Here is a 24,023-nt window from a genome sequence, read left to right on the forward strand (position 1 = left end):
GGAGCCAGTCGGGCCGGGCCAGCGAGCGGAGGCGGCGGCGCCGGCAGAGCTGCGACGGGAGCCGGAGCGCCGCGCGCCCACCATGGCCGCCCAGGGAGAACCCTGCTACCAGGCGGCGCAGTCGGACCCGGGCTCCAACAGCGAGCGCAGCACAGACTCGCCCATGCCGGGTTCCGAGGACGACCTGGTCGCTGGGGCGCCCTTGCATAGCCCCGAGTGGAGCGAGGAACGCTTCCGCGTGGACAGGAAGAAACTTGAGGCCATGTTACAAGGTAGGCATCCCCCGCGTTCTCCAATTCCCCGACTGAGCCCGCACTCCTTCCTGGACATCCCCGTCCCGCGCCCAGCTCCCTAGTCCAGCCCATTGCCCACTTAGTTCCCCGGTCCCCTTCCCCGCGGAGCTGCAGGACACCACGGACTCTCCACCCTTCCACACTTCTCAAGTCTCCAGGCACCGGGAGTCTTGTGCAAACTTGACCCGCTTCAGAAAAGCCAAAGGCCAAGTTTGTATTGGCGCGCCCGAGTTGTGTTCTTGGATACTTTGAAGATGCCAACTTTATCCTTAACACCCGGGCTGTGCCATCAGGACCCACTAGGACCACACAGAGTATGAGTGACTCTACCCTTACTCTCTGATAGCCTTGAATTCTAGCTCAGAACCCCTCTCTGTTTCTCCTCCTGTCAGTATCCACTTCTTCCAGCTGAGGGGCCTTGTCTAGCTATTGGGAAACGCTGCAGATGTCAGGATTTAAGATAGGAGTTCCCGCCCCTCACCCTCCACCCAGCAGCAAGAGGGGCCTGAATGGGGGTAAGCAGCCAGAGTGTGGGGATTGTGTCAGGACAGTGCTTCTGGGTTAGAGGACTCTATGTGTTCATCTCCTGATAGGCTTATAAAACACACCCTGAGTTACACTCAGTTCATAAAAATCTTCCTGTACTATGAGTGTCTGTCTTACACAGTTTGTGTGTGTGTGTGTGTGTGTGTGTGTGTGTGTGTGTGTGTGTCTGTGTTTAATTTCCTAGTTTCACTGGGATTTTCCCAGGCACCACAGCTTTAACCATATCGGACTGGAAACAAATTGTGAGTTTTGATGGGATGATTGGATTTTTCAGAGTGAATGCTAAAATGTCCAAGGTCATTTTGACCTTCCTTAAAAATGTTAATTACTAGCCTACCTATAAGCCACCAATGTGGTCATTTCCTTCTCCAGAAAAATAGAGTAGTTTGAATGACTGTCATTCTTAAAATACTGTAGAGGACCAGGCATTCATTTGACTAAGGGTGTATGTAGGGTTCATTCAGTGGCTAGTGCCCTTATATCATTAGGGGATTGGAGCTTTCCAACTATCTTTTGTGGCTTTGTGCATAACTTACTTTGACTTTATCAGTCAGTGCATCACAACATGGGAGCTGTTTAGCTCTCCCTGGAAATTCATTGGCTTTTAAAACAATTAAGCAGATTATTTAAAGGGAGAACAACATGTTTTCCAAGACAGTAACTTGGTAGAAACAAATGGCAGGAGTGTTTGGCCAGCGCTCGTGGATAAATTGCAAACTCATCTCCCTTGTTGCTTATTTTTATTGATAAACATACCTCGTGTTCTTTCCTCCCTACCCACCTTAAACTATATAATTTTTGAGGAGAGTTACTTCTGTGATAAGTTGTTCAAATAAGAATAATTATAGTGGATTTAGAAATTAAATTATAGTGGATTTGGAAATTAAAGTTGTATTTTAGTAATACATTGTATTTCATTTGTTCCATGGGTTTTTTTTTTTGCCTCGTTTCTGATTGTAAAACAAAGTATTAAGTATATTCAGAAAAATATTGAGATTGTTTGGATTGAACTGATAGAGTACATACCCATCCTTTCACCATGTTTCCAGTTTATTTCCTACATTAGTTTGGAATGATGTGTAAGTTGGATCTTCTAATAATACTGTATCTTCCTTACCTGTTCACACACAGGTAGTAACAGTGATGTTAGTTTCTAGGAAACTCCTGTGTATAACTTGAGCTTTAGAAGTGGCTTTCTTCTTTGTTTTTGAGAGAAAGAGAGTGAAAGAGCATGAGCTGGGTATGGGGGAGGGGACAGTGGCTGAAGGGGAAGAGAGAGAGAGAGAGAGAGAGAGAGAGAGAGAGAGAGAGAATATCTTAAACAGGCTCCGTGCTTAGTGCAGAGCATGACTTAGGGGATGCATCCCACAACCCTGGGATCATGACCTGAGCCAAAATTCAGTGTCAGTTGCTTAACTGACTGAGCCACCTCGGTAGAAATGGGTTTCTTTTTTGAATAAATTAATTTTTTCATTTAGAATAAAATGAAATGTGGGTTATACAGTTCTTAAATTTGAAGGTTATTCCTTCATAAGTATGATATTCTGACATGAGATGGTTTAAAATTGCTTCACGGTGAAGTTTCTTTTATAGAAAGTCCTAACAGAGTTAATATTTTTTTCAACAATCTATATATAATGAAACAGTTACAATTCAGCCCCAAAGAATTCTTTAGTGCTTGAACATAGTGCTTTGATTAGCTTTCTAGAAATAATCAGTAAGTGATTTATGCCTTCTGAGAAAGTAAATTTTGAACATGTTTGACAATAGAACCTAGTGCACAGTGTACAAGGCATTTTGTAAAGCATGCTTCCTAGTGTTAAATTATGTAGAACTACTGTGTTTGAAGGAATAAGACTGATTTTCTTAACCAAATACAGTCCTGTGTCTCACTGTTTTAAACCAGATGATTATAGCAAGAGTGGGCTTTAGAATCACTTAGACCTAGATTCGAATCCCACAGATCTTGGGACTGTCTTTTTCTCAATTTGCTTGTCTTTAAATGGGACTGATATTAGTATTTCTCTTATGGTACTGTGAGAATTAAGAGATTATGCCTGATAAGCTAAAAACTTGCCACACTGTTGGTAAACAAGAGCTTAATATATATTGGTTTTGTTATTAATAATAAAACATCATGAATTCAAAAGATTTCCAGCACCTATTAAAATTTCTGACCTGTAGTGCAATTTCATATTGTAGAAGTAAAACAGACACCAAGATAGGAAGTTCGGTAAGTCAACAAATATTCTAATATTGCTAGATATTCTTGGGTGTAAAACTATCATTGAAAAGTTCTAAGTAAGTATAGTATTTGCTTGGTTGGATTTCTCATTATTGTGAATCTGGTTTGCCATTTTTCTTAATTGCCTTAAAATAATGTGTAGATTTTCAGTTCAAATCAGGATAACTAAGATTGTCTTTAAGTCTACATAGTGCAAATCAGTGATTATAATGCTTGGAATTTGTTTCTAGAGAGACTGTCCTGGGGGCAAGTTAATCTTTAATGGGTTGCAGTTTTATTAGTAGAGAAATTCTTCTACGCAATGGACCAAAAATTCAGTGATGTTAAAATATGGGCAGTAGGGCACTGGTCAAAGAAATGAAATTCCATTCTTGGATGATCAATCTAAAAAGAATTGATACACACAAAAACCACCAGGCTGAAAATGTAGGGAAAAAGCACTAAGCTGCCTGCCTGCTTGCTTGCTTTCTTTCTCTCTTTCTTTCTTTCTTTCTCTTTCTTTCTTTCTTTTTCTTTCTTTCTTTCTTTCTTTCTTTCTTTCTTTCTTTCTTTCTTTCTTTCTTTCTTTGTTCCTTCCTTCCTTCCTTCCTTCCTTCCTTCCTCACTAGTCTGTCTGTCTATCTATCTATCTATCTATCTATCTATCTATCTATCTATCTATCTAATAACTACTTTGGAACAGCCATGCAGAGTATCTGATGTTTTTGTTCAAGTCTAAATGGAGATTATCAACTTTATTAGTCAATAGTTTTATAAATGAGAATTATTTTCAAGTTTAAGTTAATGGTCAGCCTTGGAATGGACACCATGGACAGCACTGTTTAATCATAAACAAACATTGTTTTTAATTTATTTACTATCAATTTTCAAAATTTAGATTTTATGCCTTGTGTGAGATAATAGTATTGATCATTTAAGTCAATGAAATGTGAATTATGGTATGGAAAGATGGAGAACGTTGTAAAGTCAGAAGAGTCAGAAATATATTTTGTTTTCTAGAGATCCTGAGAGGCAGATGTAGAATTTGTATGTCTATACCTTGCTCTCTTGCACTCGCTCTCTCTTTCTCTCTCTCTCTCTCTCTCTCTCTCTCTCTTTCTCAGGACTGTTTTATGTCTTACTATTACACTTTTCTTTTTATGTTGAAAAACATACACATGTGCTCTACAATTAAAAATTCCTACAGGCGCCTTGGTGGGTCAGTTGGTTAAGCGTCTGGCTCTTGATTTCAGCTCAGGTAATGATCTCACAGCTGGGTTCCTGAGATTGAGCCCCATGTTGGGCTCTGTGCTGCTGGCACTGAGCCTGCTTAGGAGTCTGTCTGTTCCCTTCTCTCTCTGTCCTTCCCTCACTTGCTCTCTCTCTCTCAGGAATAAATAAACATGAAAAAGGATTTAAAATATTCTTACATTTTAGAAGCATAGGCATTTTCAAAATTTCAAATCCCTTGTTTCAATATAGAGAGAAGGAAGTATTATAAGGTGGGATGGCCTGTTTTCATGAACTGAGGTTGACATCTGGTGGGCTTTTAGGATATTGCTGTTAAAGACTTTAAAAACCATGTTGCATTTTTACAATGATAGGCAAAATGGGAATCATTTACTTATGCTTACTTAATTAGCAGAACTAGCCACTAAAACAGGTTATCACACATCATTGATTAAAAGTAAGAGCAGCACTTAATGTTATCTTTTTAATTCAGCAAGTGAAGTGAATCTTTAGTGAAGATGGTCTTATTTTTTAGATGTTTTGTGTGAGAAATATGAAACACAAATATATGAAAATTAGGGACTACTGAAAGTGAAGATAAATATGAGCTCAGCTGAATATAGCTTTCTAGCTAATATTTGATTAAGGCTAATATAACAACAAATCAAATAACCTAATGAAGGTTTCATGGTTAAAAGCTCAAAGCTCAGGGCCCAATGTGGATTTGAATCTTGATGCTGCCTTCAAATAGGGAAATAGGGAGGATTCATCACCTGCACTCCTTTTTCTAAAAGAACTTGTTAATATTTCTTGCATCTTGAGGTGGTTGTGATCATTAAGAGTAAAAGGATGTCTGTAAAGGATTACAGAGCTGGCCATAGAGGAAGTGCTGAATAACTGGATAATAAATATTTATTGTAAACCATAATTCATAACATGCACATTCTTATATTGAAAATGAAAATCAGGTATATTAGAAAATGGATTAAATTGGTCTTATGATAAATGAATAATTATAGCTATTAAATATTATTGGCCTTCCTGGCAGCTCACAGTATGATGAGTATATTAGCTCCTTGTAAAGGTGGTTGAGTACATATATACTGAGTAAAACTATATTAGACATGAGTGTGAAATTCCATATTTTGCTCAGGATAAGATAGCTTTACACCCTGTTTAGTTGTCCTTGCCTTAAATATTTTTCATATTTTGAAGAGTCCTGAGCCAGTCACTTCTGATATTTTTACTACAGACTAGCTGCAAAATCAATCTCCTTCAGTTTTATGTTGTTCTCAACTTGTCATTCATTGGTGTCTAGAAAGAGACTTCTTTCAAAGTCTGTGTGTGGGCTTACATGTCCTATTTGCTCACTTGTAAAATGGGGACAACAGTAGTCCTATCTTCTGGGGATGTAGTGGGCACTGCATGTGCAAACCTTAGCCTAGTGCCAGGCATGTGGTGCTTAGTAGGGGTTAGTGCAACAGCAACTCTGTGCCCTGTGATGGATAAAGATTTCAAAACCTTAGAAACAAATGCTTGCCAACTTTTTGTTTTTTGTTTTTGTTATTTTAAAGCTGCATGTAAATCCCTTTTGTTTAGGGGAAGGAAAGATTTAATTTTTAGTTGTTTTTTTCCCAATCAGAAAGGACAGTTGTAGTGGAGTCAGAGAGCAGAACTGAAGGTTAAGATCACTTTATAAACAATGAAAACATGCATCATTGATTGTATAGCTTGACAATAAAGAGCTCAGGAGCTTCTGTTAGACTGGCTTGAACTGGGGTCTGCACTTAGCCTCTACTAGGGTCCTGTAAGGATAAAAGGAGATGGATGTTAAGTCGCTGCCCTCATGGGCACTCTCAGTAAATGAATGTACTCTCAGTAAATCTTACTTTGTGAAGACTGGGGTTTTGGTGAGGTTGATCACTGATAAGTTAAAACAGAAAGGTTTGTCGTATTGATGATTTTAATGGGCAGGAATGTATTTGGCTGTGACAGAAAATTCAACACAGAGTGACTTAAACAAGCCAGAGGTTTATTCCCTCCCCTCACACAAAACCTGGAGCTAAGAGGTCCCAGCCCTACAAAAGTTCCTCCAAGGGCATCAAGGAGCCTAGAGACTATCCTCCTTACCTCCCCATCCTCAGTCTATGGCTTTTGGCCTCATTGTTTTAGACTGGCTATGGCTATGCCTGGAGGTGTATGTGGGGTCTGTGCAGAGGAAATGAGAATAAACATTATTTTTCTGTTTAAGATTTTGTCACAGAATTCTCTCTCCTGAAACTTCCATCTGTATTTTTTTGGGCCACTCTTTGCTACAAGAGATTCTGGAAATGTAACTTCTTCTCCAGCTTCTCTAACCTAAGTAAGCAAAGAAAAAGGGAACCAGAATGGATCCAACCCATCATTTCCCTACAGTGGATGAAGCAGAGGGAATTGTGACAAAATTTGAAGTTGTAATTGAAACAGCAGAGGCTTACTTGTATTTGGAGATTGGCCTGCATTGAGAATTCCTAGAAATTTTGATTATTTGGTAATATTATATGTAGGTAGAATTTCTTTCTTGTCATAATTCAGGAATAAATATATATTCCAAAGACAAAATATCTTTGATCATATAAAACTCTTCTCATCCTGTTACTGCTTTTACAAACAGGATCTCTGGCCACTAAATATTGTAGCTATCTTTCTTCTCCACTGTTTTCTCCATGTCAGGTGTTTTTTTAAAATTGATAATTATACAAACAACACAAATGCCCATTTTCCCTTTTATTACTCAAGATATCCTTTCTCTTTTCCCTTTTTCTTCATGCTTGTCATCCATCTCAAATTACTTTTAGAATTGATAGGTTCAGTGTAGTTCATGTTTCTCTCCTTTTGATTTTTGTAGATTGGTTAATGCAACATAATCTGGCTAACAAAGCCAGAATTTGTTCAGAAAGATGAAGTCATTTTAGAGGCAGTTTGTTAGTAGAATTATTATCAAATTTGTGCCATGTTTTGGTCTTTGAAATTGTTCAGAATGATGAGCTAATAAAATATACAAGTTGGCTCCTTCTTATTTATTTTAAAATATAGTTCTTCAATATGCATGAGATAACAGTGACCATATACATTCCTTTATGTAAAATGCTTACTAAACTACAAGGGATCAGGCACAATTTTAATGCTAATTTATAGTGGCTTTTTCTGTGCATGGGGATGACCTTGGCAAGAAACCCTTGTTTTATGCAGAAGCCACCAAATTTGATTTTTAATCCTGTGGTACTAACATTTAGGGCAGTATCCAAAATGCACAAACCATGAATGGAAGCATTTTGTAGATGTTATACATTTGTAAATACATTTTCTGCCTCCTAAGCTACTAATAACTGTAGGTGATGAAAGCATTTATTTCTAACAAGTATTGAATCCCCTTCGCACATATGGTGCTGGCATATAAAAAGATAATGCTCACTTTATAACTATAAGGTAGAGTTTGTGTTAAAATGAATAAGATAAACCACATATTAGTTTGCATATTGAGTTTATCGCAAGCTTAATTACATCTCTTATATAGGAAGATGCTTAAATTTAGGATTGAAAACTAGCCATTGCAGTTTTTTTCTCATTATGAAAGTAATGTGAACTTCTTACAGACTATTAGAAAGTACATACATGTTTAAAAAAAAAAAAAATCAAATGTCAACCCTTATCTAGCAATAACCACTGATAATACTTTGGGAATCTAGCAATAACCGCTGATAATATTTTGGGAATCTAGCAATAACCACTGATAATATTTTGGGAATCTAGAATAACCAATGATAGTATTTTGGGAACCTAACAATAACCACTGATAATATTTTGGGAATCTAGCAATAACCACTGATAGTATTTTGGGAATTAATTTCTGGTCTTAAAAATATATCCACACATAATTTATTTTTACTACAGATACTGAATTCCTACTATATGTAAGGTACAGTGTTAGGCTTTGGGGATGCCAACAAAACCAAGGTAGATATGGTCCCTATCTTTCTGTGTCTTGTATCCCTTACATTCTAAAGTGGGATCACACTCAGTTTTCACTTAACATTGTGTCAATAGTATTTTCCATTTAATTAAAGATTTTTGAAGAGCATGGTTTTAAATGGATATGAACTATTCCCTTGACATATCATACTTTGATTAAACAAAAAATTTTTTTGTGTCTGGGAGTGGGAAGAGCCTAATGCTTTTACTCAAACTTCTCAAGGTTCAGATCCTGGGCAGATTAATAACTCCTGCATGGACCTGTAAATAACTTCTCTGATCCTCAGTCTTCTTATCTCTAAAATGAGGATAAAAGTACTTTCTAGGTTGTGAAGATTAGAAGAAATGCTGTGTGTAAAGTATCCACCAGTGTCAGGTGCATATACTCAAAAAACTGCCGATGATGAATATTAGTATTGCTGTCCTAAACACTCTTGCCGAAAAATGTGTTTTGCATCCTTGATTATTCACATCAGAAAAATTCTTACTAGTGAAGCAATTTTAAACCATCTCATGTCAGAATATCATACTTAGTACATACAGATATCAGGGCTGTGGTGAAGATTATATGATCATATATACAAGGTTGGCTCACGATTTTTCCCTGTACATGGCCTATATGTTTCAAATTCATCTCCTATTCCAGCATCTAGTCCAGTGCTGTGTTTATAGAATAAATGGCCCATGTGGAACTTGATTAAAAACTGTTCCATTTTGGGCTGTGACCTCTTGGCTGTGACCTCCTGTGACCTTATCCAACCTTGCATTGACCTCCTGGAACTGGACTTATTAAATTGGTATTTAAGAAATACCAACAGTTCTGCTTTACATAAGTAAGGCATAATAATTATCCACATGCAAGTTGGTCATTCTTTACTTTTATCCTAAGGGCTGTGTAGAGTCTTGTATGGTTAGTGATAGTGTTTTAGTGCAGAGTTTTAAATGAGGATATGCAGTATAATTTAGATGAGGTTAATGTTGAATAATCTGTATCTGATCTGGATTAATTTTATACAGTGAAATTTATCTAGGTTAGCATAATTATTTATTTGCAGACACTGGCTTATCTTTTTCTTACAGGAATACATCTTCAGATACTTGTTTAAATATGATTTTAAAGCATCTCAGATAAGAGATAATCCATTCTTGACATAAGTGGCTTTTTATGTTAGTTTGCTCATTGCACTAGGATACTCACTGAGATCCTTTTGATTAGAAGGAAATAAACCATTCCTCTCGGAAAAATGGGTAACCAGGAGTCAGGTAACTTGAGTTCATGAGCTAGTCTTGCCGTTGACTCTGTACAAGTCATTTAACCTCTCAAGATTTTGGATTAGATACCGCCTCAAGACCCTTCCAGTTTTAGCGTTCTGACTCTTTTGAACAGCATACACTACAAGCCCAATAGTGCCTTACATGTGGTGTTGGAGGCTGACTTAGTCTATATACATGAGTAGTTTGGGTAGGATACCACACATGCCAGCATTCACAGCAAATGGGGGAAGAGGATAGAATGGTGGTTGGAATATCTTGATTTTGGGGGAGTGAATAGTCACAAGACAGCTGACTATGAGCTAACATCTTGACAGTCAAGTTTACAGTGCCCTATGGGCTCGTTGTTAGCTAATTTAAGGTTCTCTCTAGTAATTGAGCAGGGATGGGAGTGTTGACCATAGTTGACACTTGTTGTTGACTTACTGTGTTAGATGAACAAAGGAGATTGTATGCTTTTCCAAGTAGCATTTTCTGGTCCCATTTTCCTTCTTCTCTGCCAAAATGTCCAGTTATCAAGCTTCATGTGCCAAGATTTGCGTATGTCACATAAACCATTAGAAATATAGTAATGTTCATTTGAGTAAAATCTCAGTTAAAAAGACTGCTGTGTGTCCAAATTTTAAGTATTTTTAGAATTATTTTAATTGCTTGGTCATTATTGAGAACTAACCCAATATTTCTCTTGTACAGAAGACCACCATAGCTTGTATTATTTATTTTTTAAGTTAGTCCCTTTATCATATTCTGAGCTTTTGAAGTTCCATTTAAGCAAAATCAGTATTTTGGCAAGAAATTATTATCTTTTTTTAAATGTCTATTTCATTTTGAGAGAGAGAGTGAGCATGCTCAAGTGGAGAAGGGACAATGGGAGAGGGAGAGAATCTGAAGCAGGCTCTGCACTGTCAGCACAGAGCCTGACACAGGGCTCAATCCCATGAACCATGAGATCATGACCTGAGCCCAAGTCAAGAGTCAGATGTTTATCCCACTGAGCCACCCAGGTGCCCCTAGAAATTGCTATCTTTTAAATTGTTTGATTATGATCTAATTTAAAAAGCCAGAAAAATATGTGTTTAGCTTGGGTGTTGCAGGAGGAATCATATAAAGAAATGTTTATTTTAATCCAGGGGAATGCTTTTCTTAATTTATTTTTTATTGTTGGTATAGGAAACCAAGATTAGCATCAATCTATAGTTTTAATTTTTATTATTTTATGGGATTTGTAATTTAGTATAACACTGTTAGTAGAGTAGTCATATTGTCACCTAAGAAAAAAGATTTATTTCAAAAATACATTTACTATCAGTGAATGGATGTCTGAGATGCATTATCTATGGAAAGCATGTTTGGGCAAGTCAAACATCTAGCCTTTAGCAACAAAATATTATAAAAGTGGATTTGAATTTGAAGATATGCATAAATGATTAGCTTTCAAGCTTGTGAAATTGTCTTTTATTATAAATCATTAGGAATAGTGAGCCATCTAAAATATCTAATGGGAAATTACTGTATGTGTTAAAAAAATCACAAGGTCATGTTATGAGACCTCACAAGTGAGTAAGGCTTTTTATCTTTAAGAGGAATACAGTCTAGTGGAAGAGAAGAGACTCATCTATACTCAATAACAGAAAAAATCCCATGGATTAAGGTCCGGCTTACATAATGTGCTTCTTAGCCTGGGGTTGTCTACCTCTGTCCCTCAAGGCTAGTACTTGCAATAGCTAGTTTATGTGTGAAATACTCTCAAGGAGAGGAGATGAGGGAATAATGAGAGTCAAATGGGGAAGAAGAAGCCAAAGCCAATACAATGATGCATTATTGACTTGGTTACCTCTAAGGGTGAATGTTATTTCTGGTGAGTCCCAGAGACTACATCCCTAAATCACCCATCTCAGGGACTAAAAAAAAAGGAGAAGCTCTTTGTCTAAAAGTTACTATCTCTCTTTCAAGAGGATTGAGGGTTACCCCATGAAGTTTGCCTTCTCAGAAATTTGGGGTTACGTATGTGTGATACCTCTTGACCCTGCATGCATCCAACAAACTCCGAAAGCAGGAAGTAAGAAGTCTGTCTGCTGTAAGCTTGAGATGAGGCACTGTTATCACAGAGATGGTTGACACCTGCACAGAGTCATTAACTGTAGCTTGACTGGAGTCAGAGATGAAATGTGGTAGAGGTGAGATGATATATATAGTCCGTACAGCACAATAATTTTGTATATTTTAGATGCAAAAAAATTCAGAAAGGGACAGAAGTGGATGTTTAAAATATATTATACCCTTGTTCTAAATCACAGAGTAGTCTTTACTATACATTTTTGATGACTGCCATTGTATATGTTTCCACTGAATTTGTTATAATGTGACATTACAGAAATAAACTGGTATGTGGTCAGAAAGATGGTAGAGTAGACAACTGTAGAACTCACTCCCTTACAGAAACACTGACTTAACAATATACAGTCCAAAAAGCCAGTATGAAAATGCCCATGCAAGCTCAAAGGCAAGAACATTTGCATTGAAATGGGCCAGAAAAGTGGTTTCATTTCATCTACATCAGCCCTTCCTGTAGACCAATAAAACTAGTAATTAGAAGGAAAAGCCCAGTATGCTGCTTGTCCCTTGGAAGGGAAAGAGAATAGTAGAACATGTATCCCATGTCCCACTTTTGGGGTTTTGGGGGTGAGGGGCTAGGAGGAGTTGGTTTATATTTTGCTTCACTTGGAGTACTGATGGGGATCTGGTATACTTTGGATGCCTGGGGCTGTTTAGAACCAAAGAGAGCTCAGTTGCATGTGGTAGTGCCAGAGAATCTGCAGTACTCAGACATCAGAGGGAGAAGGAGACTAAAGCCTCATGAAAAAGAAACCGGAAAACCTTTCTAATCGGAAAATTACACACACAAGCCCAGAGAACATGTGTCCTTGCAAAACATTGGAGAGACCCCCAAAATCTCTAGCCAGGCTGATTGATTGAAATTTTCCAATATACAAAGTCAGTCTATAAAAACGGGAGGTGGCTGCTTTTGTAAAATACAAAAATCACAAAAAAAGTACGACAACAAGGCACATGAAAAAGGAGAGAAACATGGCCCAATCAAAAGAACCAAATAAATCTTCAAAAACCAACACTAAAGAATGGAGATCTATGAATTACCAAAGAATCAAAATAATTGGCTTAAAGAGACTCAGTATGCTTCAGGAGAACATAGATAAACGAGTAAATGAAATAAGGAAAATAGTGCATGAATAAAATGAAAATATTAACAAAAGAGGAAGAAACTAAAAAAGAACTAAGAAATTCTGGAGCTGAAAAAGTAGCTTAATTGAAAAAAAAATTCAGTAGAGGGGATCAATAGCAGACTTGATAAAGCAGAAGAATCAGTGAACCTGAGGACAGCTCATTTGAAATGAAAGGAAAGAAAAAAATGAAGAAAAGTGAAAAAAATTCTAATGGACTTATGGGACACTGTCAAATGGACCAATTTATACAACGTGGGAGTTCCTGAAGAGATGAACAGAGAGCTTTGAAGACATATGGCAGGAAATTTCTGAACAAGGAAAGAAATGAACATTCAGATTCAAGAAGCTTAAAAGATTCCAACTAGGATGAATCTAAAAAAGTCTACCCTGAGACATACTATATTCAGACTGTCAAAAGTCAAGACAGTCTTGAGAGCAGCAAGAGAAAAATAAGTCGTTATATATACAAGGAAGATCCGTATGATTATCTGCAGATTTCTTATCAGAAACAATCCAGGCCAGAGTGCTGAAAGAAAAAAAACCTTCTTGAGCAAGAATACTATATCTGGCAAAAATGTTCTTCAGAAATGAGGGGGGAAATGAAGGCTTTCCTGGATAAATAAAAGCTGAAGAAGTTCATCACAACTAGATGTGCCTTATAATGGATAAAGGGAGTTCTTCAAGTTGAAAGGACAGCAACATGAAAGCGTGTATAAATATAAAGCTTTCTGGTAAAGAAAATACCTATAGAAGATGCACAAAATAAAAAATGAGTAAGGAAGCAAAACCTGTCACTGTAAAAAAAAAATCAATGAAACATGAAGGAAGCAAGAGAGGAAAGAGGGATAAAATACCTATAAGACATACAGAAATCAGTTAACAAAATGACAATAGTAAGTCCTTCCCTATTAGTAATTACTTTAATTAATTTATTTTTAAATGTTTATTTTGAGAGAGTGCGATAGACTGCACATGTATGTGTGTGTTGTGAGTCGGGGAGAGGTAGAGAAAGTGGGAGAGAGAATACCAAGCAGGCTTTGTGCTGTCAGCCTGGAGCCTGATGTGGGACTTGATCTCAGGAACCATGAAATCATGACCTGAGCCAAGAGTTGGACACTTAATCAATTGAGCCGTCCAGGCACTCCAATAATTATTTTAAACATAAACAGATTAGACTCCCCACATAAAGAGGCTGAATGAATTAAAAATAAAAGGGCCAACTAAATGTGGTCTACAAGAATCTCACTTTAGATATAAGGACATACATAGGCCAAAAGTGAAAGGATGGAAAAGATATTCCATTGCAAATGGTAACCAAGAGAGTAGGGGTGACCATACACATCAGATAAAATAAACTTTAAGTCAAAAACTGCCACCAGGGACCAAGAAGGTGATTATAAAATGATAAAATGCTCAGTTCCATAGGAAGTTGTAACAGTTATGTGCACCTAATAGCAGAGCACCTAACTGTGAAGCAAACATTACATTGACAGAAATGAAGGGAGAAATAGATAGTAACAGTAATAATAGTGGGAGATTTCAACACCCCACTTTCAGTAAGGGGATAGGTCAAACAGACAGAAGGTTAACAAGGGAACAGAGGACTTGAACAACCTGACAGACCAATCGGACCTCATAGACCTATATGGAACACTCCACCCAACAATAGCAGAATACACATTTTCCTCAAGTATACATGGAACATTCTCCAATATAGATCATATATTAGGCTGCAAACTATTCTTCACAAATTTAAGAAGATTGAAATCATACCCAGTGTCTTTTCTGACCACAGTGGAATGAAATTAGAGATCAAGAGCAAAAGGAAAACTGGAAAATTCACAGAAATGTGAAAATTATACAGCATGTTCCTGAATAAATCAGTGGGTGAAAGGGGAGAACACAGGGGGAACTAGGAATTATCTTGAGACAAGTGAAAATGAAAACAAGATAATAAAACTATGGACTGCGGCAAAAGCAGTACTAAGAGTAAAGGTTATGGTGATAAATGCATATATTAAAAAGTAAAAATTTCAAATTGACAGTCTAACAACTCAAAGAACTAGAAAAAAGAACACATTAAACCCCAATTTAGCAGAAGGAAGGAAATAGTATAGATTAGGAAATAACAGTAGATACAGTAGAAAAATAACAGAAAAAAATGACATTCAAAGAGTTGATTCTTTGAAAAGATTCATGAATTTGAAAAATTTTTGGCTAGACTGTGAATAAAAGGAAAGTCAACAAAAATCAGAAATGAAAGGAGATCTTACAGGTGATGGCACAGAAATAAGATCATACAGGATAGCTATGAATAATTAAATGCCAAGAAAACTGAATAACTTAGAAGAAATGGATACATTTACAAACATATATAATCTACCAAGACTAAGCATGAAGAAATAAAAAGTCTGAACAGAGTTATAACTAGTAAGGTGATTGAATGAGTAATAACCTTCCAACAAAGAAAAGCCCAGAATCAAATGGCTTCCCTGGAAAATGATACCAAACTTTTAAAGAATTGATACCAGTTCTCCAACTCTTCCTAAAATTTGAGGAGGATGGGATATTTCCAGATTCATGTTGTGAGGCCCCTGATGCCAAAATCAAAGATACTACAATAAAAGAAAGCTATAGACCAATATCCTCAATGAATATCAATGCAGAGATCCTCAACAAAACATTAGGAAACTAAATTCAACAGCATATTACAAGGATTGTATGTTATGTCCAGGTGAGATTTATTTCTGGAATGCAAGAATGATTTAACTTGTGAAAATCAATCTGTATAATATACTACATGAACAGAATGATGGACAAAACCCATATGATTACCTCAAGTGGGTAAAAAAATTGACAATATTCATCATTCTTTCATGATAAAAAACATTCAGTGAACTGAGAATAGAAGGGAATTACCTCAATGTAAGGAAGGCCAAATATGAAAAGCCACAGCTAACATCAGTCAATGGTGAAAAAAACGGAAAGCTTTTCCTCTAAGGTTAGGATGCTCATTCTCACCACCTCTATTCAATAAAGTACTGAAAATCTTGGCCGAAACAATCAGGCAAGAAAAAGAAATCAAAAGGCATCCAAACAGGAAAGGAGGAGGTGACATTTTTCTGTCTGCAGATGACATGCTCTTATACATAGAAGGCCCTAAAGATTCCACATACACACAAACTGTTAGAATAAATGAGTTCAGCAAAGTTGTAGGTTACAGAATGAGCACACAGAAATAAATTGCACTTCTGTACAATGACCAATCCAAAAAACAGCATCAAAAGAATAAAAATACTTAGGAATAAACTTAACTGAGGAAGTCAAAGATTTTCATATTGAGAGCTACAAAACATTGCTGAAAGAAATCAAAGAAAACACAAATAAGTGGAAAGACATCTTCTGTATATGGTTGGAAGACTTAATATTGTTAAAATGCCCTACTATTCAAAGTTATCTACAGAGTCAATGCAAATGCTATCAAAATCTCAGTGTCATATTTCATAGAAAGAGAAAAGAAATTCTAAAATTCATATGGAATCTTAAAGGACCCCAGGTTGTGAAGTCAATCTTGAGAAAGAAGAACAAAGTTAGAGGCCTCACACTTTCAGACTTCATATTATAAAGCTACAGTAATCAAGCAGTATGGGATTGGTATAAAGACAAACAAAAGAACATGATAGGGAACCCAGATGTAAACTTACTTCCCTTATATGGTCAAAAGGTCTTTGACAAAGATGCCAAGGCTACAATAGTCTGTTCAACATATAGTGTTAGGGAAACTAGAGATCCAAGTAAGTTTGGGGCTTTACCTTATACCATATACAAAAATTAACTCGGAATGGTTCAAAGACCTAAATGTAAGCCCTGAAAATATAAAATTCCTAGCAGAAAACATAGGGGAGGCGGGCGGCTGGGCCGGCTGGCGGGTGGGCGACGATGCCGAACTTCTGCGCTGCCCCCAACTGCACGAGGAAGAGCACGCAGTCGGACCTGGCCTTCTTCAGGTTCCCGCGGGATCTGGCCAGATGCCAGAAGTGGGTGGAGAATTGTAGGAGAGCAGACTTAGAAGATAAAACACCTGATCAACTCAATAAACATTATCGATTATGTGCCAAACACTTTGAGACCTCCATGATCTGCAGAACTATACATTTTGCAGAGGCATCAGAAAACTAAAGAATGATTGGGTTATTTTATTTCTCAAAATTAATTGAAGCAGATACTTGTGAAGTCATTGGGAGAGTCCTTATAGGACAGTTCTTCGAGATAATGCAATACCAACAATATTTGATCTTACCAGTCATTTGAACAATCCATATAGTAGACACAGAAAACGAATAAAAGAATTGAGTGCAGATAAAATCAGGACACTGAAACAGAAAAAAATTGATGAAACTTCTGAACAGGAACAAAAACATAAGGAAATCAACAACAGCAATGCTCAGAACGCCAGTGCAGAAGAAGGGGGTGAAGAACAGGATGAAGACATTTTACCTTTGACCCTTGAAGAGAAAGAAAACAAAGAATACTTAAAATCTTTATTTGAAATTTTGATTCTTATGGGAAAACAAAACATCCCTCTGGATGGGCATGAAACTGATGGGCTCCCAGAGGGACTCTTTACTCCTGATAACTTCGAAGCACTGCTGGAGTGCCGGATCAATTCTGGCGAAGAGGTTCTGAGAAAGCGCTTTGAGACAACAGCAGTTAACATATTGTTCTGCTCGAAAACACAGCAGAAGCAGATGCTAGAGATCTGCGAGAGCTGCATTCAGGAGGAAACCCTCAGGGAAGTGAGAGACTCCCACTTCTTCTCCATCATCACTGACGGACGTAGTGGACATAGCGGGGGAAGAGCACTTGCCTGTGCTGGTGAGGTTTGTCGACGAGTCTCATAACCTGAGAGAGGAATTTGTGGGCTTCTTGCCTTACGAAGCTGATGCAGAAATTTTGGCTGTGAAGTTTCACACCACGATAACTGAGAAGTGGGGACTGAACATGGAGTACTGTCGTGGCCAGGCTTACATTGTGTCCAGTGGATTTTCTTCCAAAATGAAAGTTGTTGCTTCTAGGCTTTTAGAGAACTATCCCCAAGCTGTCTACACACTTTGCTCTTCCTGTGCCTTAAATATGTGGTTGGCAAAATCCATGTCTGTTGTGGGAGTATCTGTTGAATTAGGAACCATTGAGGAAGTCTGTTCTTTCTTCCATCGATCTCCACAACTGCTTTTAGAGCTTGACAATGTCATTTCTGTCCTCTTTCAGAACAGTGAGGAAAAGGGTAAAGAACTCAAGGAAATTTGCTATTCTCAGTGGACAGGCAGGCATGATGCTTTTGAAATTTTAGTGGACCTCCTACAAGCACTTGTTTTATGTTTAGATGGTATAAATAGTGACACAAACATTAGATGGAATAACTATATAGCCAGCAGAGCGTTTGTACTCTGTAGGGCAGTAACAGATTTTGATTTCATCGTTACCATTGTTGTTCTTAAAAATGTCCTATCTTTTACAAGAGCCTTTGGGAAAAATCTCCAGGGGCAAACCTCCGATGTCTTCTTTGCAGCTAGTAGCCTGACTGCAGTGCTGCATTCACTAAATGAAGTGATGGACAATATTGAGATATGGCTGGAGGGAGTAGAATAGAAAAGTTATAGTCCTTGCTCAGTTACAGAGTTTCAGTTTTACAAGATGAAAAACATCTAGAGATTTGTTGCACAACAGTGTACATATAGTTAGTGCTATTGTACTGTTCATTTAGAAATGGTTAAGATGGGAAATGTTACATATTTGTCTAAAATAAAAACCAAAAAAGAATCCTGTGTATTGTCATCTGATTTTTTTACCCCATAGGACAGATTTGCCTTAGGTAAACCTTTTGAACAGTCATAATTTGTTTAAAAATGTTTTAAAAAGCTTTAAAAATATAAGAGCAAAGGCACTTGAAAAGTCATAGTAGTTATTTACCTTTTGTTAGTAGTTTAAAAGGGAGAGTACTTTCTGTATTTCATAAGGGTGAAAGCACTCATCCATTGGAACCTGAACCATGAGTGTTTCCTTCTGAGAGATGCATAAAAATAAGTCGACATGAAGACAGAGTCCTGCAGTAACTGGAGCCTTGTAATAGCATTTACATTTGGTGTTAACATGCACACACAGGAAAAAGGACTCAGTTATTTTCAAGCTCTCAAATCCCAAATGTGCTGAATAGATATTTCTTTTAAAAAATAAATATACAAAATGGATTTGTGTGACTTGAAGTTTAAATTTAATGTTCTTATATTCCATAGTTAATAATTGTAACGATATCACTTTCTTAACTTTCCATATTTTTAAAGTGGACTATCCTGGTTTGGCTCAGCTACTAAATTACATTGTTGCTGGCTTGCACATTCCTGTTGGTTACACTATAATCTTTACCTCCTTCGGAAAATATGCCCTATTTTCCATATTTTCAGGCTCCTTGGTTTGAAATACCTCTGTTTGGCAACAAGGCATGGATTTGTATGTGTGACCTGGTTATGCATATATGAAGAAAAGAAGTAGAAATGTGTTATACTGTGAATGTTAAAAATACACATTCAGAAGTGGTATGAAAAACATTTAGTGCAATTATTTTCTTAATTGTTAGGAATGATTCTAGTTATATGCACAGGTACATATGTAATACGCACACATATAACACACACATACATGTGTATATATATATGTTATAGATTGAATTGTGTCCACCAAAAATTCGTATGTTGGAATTTTAATCCCCAGTATCTTAGAAAGTCACCTTGTTTGGAGATAGGATCTTTTTATAGGTAATCAAATTAATGCAAAGTCATTAGGGTGGACCCTAATGCAATGTGACTGGTGTATTTATAAAAAAGGGGAAGTTTAGACACACACAATAGAGGGAAGATCTTGTGAAGAGCCATAAGAAGAAACTGGCCATCCCTCACAGCTCTCAGGAAAAAACAAAACAAAACAAACAACAACCTGGCAGCACCTTGATTTTGGACTTCTAGTCTCCAGAACTGGAGACGATAAATTTGCGTTATTTAAGCCACCCAGTTTGTTGTACTTAGTTATGACAGTACTAACAAATTAATGTAATATATTTCTCTGTTTTGCAAATCAGGATATACCCATTTAGCTGAAACATGTAGTCTTTGAACGGTTTAACATTTTTTTTAAAACTTTGTATCTGGTAAGCACTTTTAAGAAATTCAGGTTGGTCATGATGATGGAACAGTTGGATTTGAAAAGTGGGTCGAGGACCTCTGACCTTACTTTGCAGAAATATGAACTCGTCTTCAAGCGTTCATAAGTTTGTACAATTTGTAGCAGTGCCAGAGACCACCAGAGACCTGTTTGGAAAGGCAGGATCTGAAATAAACCTATTCTCATGTAGCACCAAAACAGAAAATCAAAAACCACCCAACCACCCAACCAACTAACCAACCAAAAAACCAAAACCCAAACCCAAAACAAAACCTTCAAAATTACATATACTGGAAATAAGTTTTCTGAAGATTAGACATAAAAGTCTTCACATGACTAGTTTTTCCACTGCCCTAAGCTATAAGCGCCTTTTTATTGTGCTCATGTTATCATCAATAGAAGGGACTCTTGAGTTCAGTGCTTGGAAAAGTGGAAGAATAGCATTGTTTCACCTATTTGCCCCTGCTTTCTGTGGTAGACCTAGGCTTCCCATACCACACATCTGAGTAAACCCACACCTGAGTAAACTATGTCCAGGGTTCCCCAAACCTTTGAGAAAATATAGAGGTAGTGGTGAAGAAGAATTTTAAAATGTTAGTTTTGTTGTTGCTGCTAGAGGTTGGGAGAGGTTAATTTTTGGGTGAAAAAGTTCTATACTCACTTGACTTTCGTAGACTAAGATAGCAAAGGCTGTTAAACTCCCTTGACCAAAGATTTTCACAGTAACTTTTAATTAAACAAACAAAAGCAACTATATTATACAAAGCTAGCATTCTTTAAATCATATTATTGGCCCTTTACGGTGCCCAAGATTTCCAGTTACTCAAAATATACTGAGATATGTCTTTTAAAAGTTCTTACACTGGTGTTTAATGTAAGGCTATAAAGTTTTTGGAGTAATGAAGAACCCAAACCTTTTGTAAAATTGACCCTAGTCATTGGTAAATTTTTAAAAATCTATTCTAAAAAGTGATTTTGTATTTACAAAGTAGCTAATCAAGGGATACTATATAATTTATTATGCTTATGAATTTGAGAATTTTGTGACCATAATTTTGGGATAGAACTATTCTGTGTGTTATCGCCACAAATGTCTTTTTCAAATACATATGATTTTTGTGCTTCTATTATGACTATTTCCATTTTAACACTTTCAAACCCACAGTTTAAAAAAATTCACAGTTTGTGAAATAATCGAGTTAGTTCAGAGTAATTTTCTGTTGTTGTTTTTAACATTTAAAATTGTGACATATAACACCAATAGAGCAAAGGTAGCAGAATAATGAATAATGAATTATTTATACCACTCAGGTCAAGAAAGAAAATATTGTCAGAACCCTAGAAGCACTCTCTTCATTCCCATACCTTACCCTTGAAGGTCACAGCTCTCCTCATTTCTCTGGTAATACCTGACTTAGGTTGCCGTGTAATTTTGCCACACACAAATGTGAATCCCTATATACCTCGGTAGGTTTTACCTTCATTTAAACTTCACATAATTACACAATATGTAATGTTAGGTCTGGCTTTTTCCCTCAAAATGGAGATCCATCCATTTTGTATAGCTACACTTTTCATTGCTGAATGCTTTCTGTGGTATGAACATACCATAGTTTATCCTTTGTACTCTGATAATCCTTGCCTTTTAGCTGGAGCATTTAGATTCACAAATATTTTATGTAATTATTGATATAGTTGGATTTAGATCTATAATCTTATTATGTGTTGTTTGTCTCATCTGTTTTTATTTCTATCTTATTTTAATTTTTAATAGACTTTATGTCTATTTTTAGATTCACACCACACTTGAGCAGAAGGTAGAGAGTTCTCATATATTCTGAGTCCCTACACATGTATAGTCATTACCAACATCTCCCACCATAGTGGTTCCAGTTGCTGAACCTGCATTGACATATCACAGTCTTCTGAAGTTTATAGTTTACATTAGGGTTCACTCTTTCTTGTACCATACACAAAAATAAACTCAAAATGGATGAAGGACATGAATGTGAGACAGGCAACCATCAAAACCCTAGGAGAGAAAGTAGGAAATAACCTCCTTGACCTCAGCTGCACTAATTTCTTGATCAACACATCTCTAAAAGCAAGGGAATCAATAGCAAAAATGAACTGTTGGGACCTTATCAAGATAAAAAGCCTCTGCATGGCAAAGGAAACAATCAACAAAATTAATAGTCATCTGATGGAATGGGAAAAGATATTTGCAAATGACATATCGGATAAAGGGCTAGTACCCAAAATCTATAAGGAACTCACCAAACTCCACACCCAAAAAACAAATAATCCAGTGAAGAAATGGGAAGAGGACCTGAACAGACACTTCTCCAAAGAGGACATCCAGATGGCCAACAGACACATGAAGCGATGCTCAGCGTCACTCATCATCGGGGAAATACAAATCAAAACTACACTGAGATACCATCTCATGCCAGTCAGAGTGGCTAAAATGAACAAATCAAGAGACTATAGATGCTGGTGAGGATGTGGAGAAACGAGCACCCTCCTACACTGTTGGGAATATAAACTGGTACAGCCACTCTGGAAAACGGTATGGAGGTTCCTCAAAAAACTATCAATATAACTCCCCTAGATACAGCAATAGAACTGCTGGGAATTTACCCAAGGGATACAGGATGCATTGGGGCACATGTACCCCAATGTTCATAGCAGCACTTTCAACAATAGCCAAATCATGGACACAGCCTAAATGTCCATCAAGTGACAAATGGATCGAGAACATGTGTTTTACATACACAGTGGAATACTGCATGACAATGAGAAAGAATGCAATCTGGCCATTTGTAGCAATGTGGATGGAACTCGATGGGTTATGCTAAGTGAAATAATTCAGGCAGAGAAGGACAGATACCATATGTGTTCACTCATATGCAGAACAGGAGTAATTTAACAGAGGACCATGGGGGAGGGGCAAGGGAGGGGGAAAATGGTTAGGGAGAGGGTGGGAGGCACACCATAAGGGACTTACATAATGAGAACAAACAGGGTTATAGGTGTGGGGGAGAGGGGAAAATGGGTGATGGGCATGGAGCAGGCCACTTGTTGGGATGAGCACTGGGTATTATATGGAAACCAACTTGACAGCATCATAAAAACATAAAAAAAGATACGTCATCCTCTCTATGAATTTATGTATGCTACTATCCTAATAAAGGGAAAGAATAATTAAACAGTATTCCTTTATTCTTAAAAAAAAAAAAGGATTATTATACCAGTTTATGTGAAAGGAAAGCCCTTGGAACCATATAGATTCATTTACCACCATTCTCCCTCCTTTGTGATGTTATCATGTATATTATGCCTATTTACATTATAACCCCCACAATACAATGGCAGTTTTTTTGTTTAAATAGTTTTTTGTTTAATTCCAGTTAGTTAATGTATGGTGTTATATTAGTTTCAGATCTGCTGATTGAACAGTAGTCTTGTGATTCTTGTCTCATGATTCAACAATTCCATATAACATCTGGTGCTTATCAGGACAACTGCACTTCTTAATCCCCATCACTTTAACCTATCTCCATCCCCCTTACTGATGGTAAGCATCAGTTCTCTATAATTAAGAGTCCATTTCCTGGTTTCTCCCTCTCTCCCTCTCTCTCCCTCTCCCCCTCTCCCCCTCACTCCTCTCCCCCTCTCCCTCTCTCCCTCTTTCTCTCTTTCCCTTTACTCATTTGTTTCTTGAATTCCACATGAGTGAAATAATATGGTATTTGTCTTTATCTGACTTACTTTTCTTAGCATTGTACCCTCTAGTTCCACCCATGTCATTGGAAATGGTAAGATTTAATTCTTTTTTTTTAATGGCTGCATAATTTTCCATTGTATATCTATACACCACGTACTGCTTTTTTTTTCCATAATATTTTATTGTCAAATTGTTTTCCATACAACACCCAGTGCTCTTCCCCTCAAGTGCCCTCCACCATCACCACCACCTCTTTTCCCCCC

General features: G+C 37.1%; 1 protein-coding gene across 1 annotated transcript in view; it reads left to right on the forward strand.

Moving 5' to 3' along the window:
* Positions 1 to 82: 82 nt before the first annotated feature.
* Positions 83 to 24,023, forward strand: part of BICC1 (BicC family RNA binding protein 1) — a 307,521-nt gene continuing 283,580 nt past the window's right edge. Inside the window, exon 1 of the mRNA XM_029931720.1 lies at positions 83 to 272. Coding sequence (XP_029787580.1) covers positions 83 to 272 — 190 coding nt within the window. The remainder of the gene's footprint in view (positions 273 to 24,023) is intronic.

Source organism: Suricata suricatta, chromosome 2 (assembly GCF_006229205.1).
Source record: "Suricata suricatta isolate VVHF042 chromosome 2, meerkat_22Aug2017_6uvM2_HiC, whole genome shotgun sequence".
NCBI classification, from domain to species: Eukaryota; Metazoa; Chordata; class Mammalia; order Carnivora; family Herpestidae; genus Suricata; species Suricata suricatta.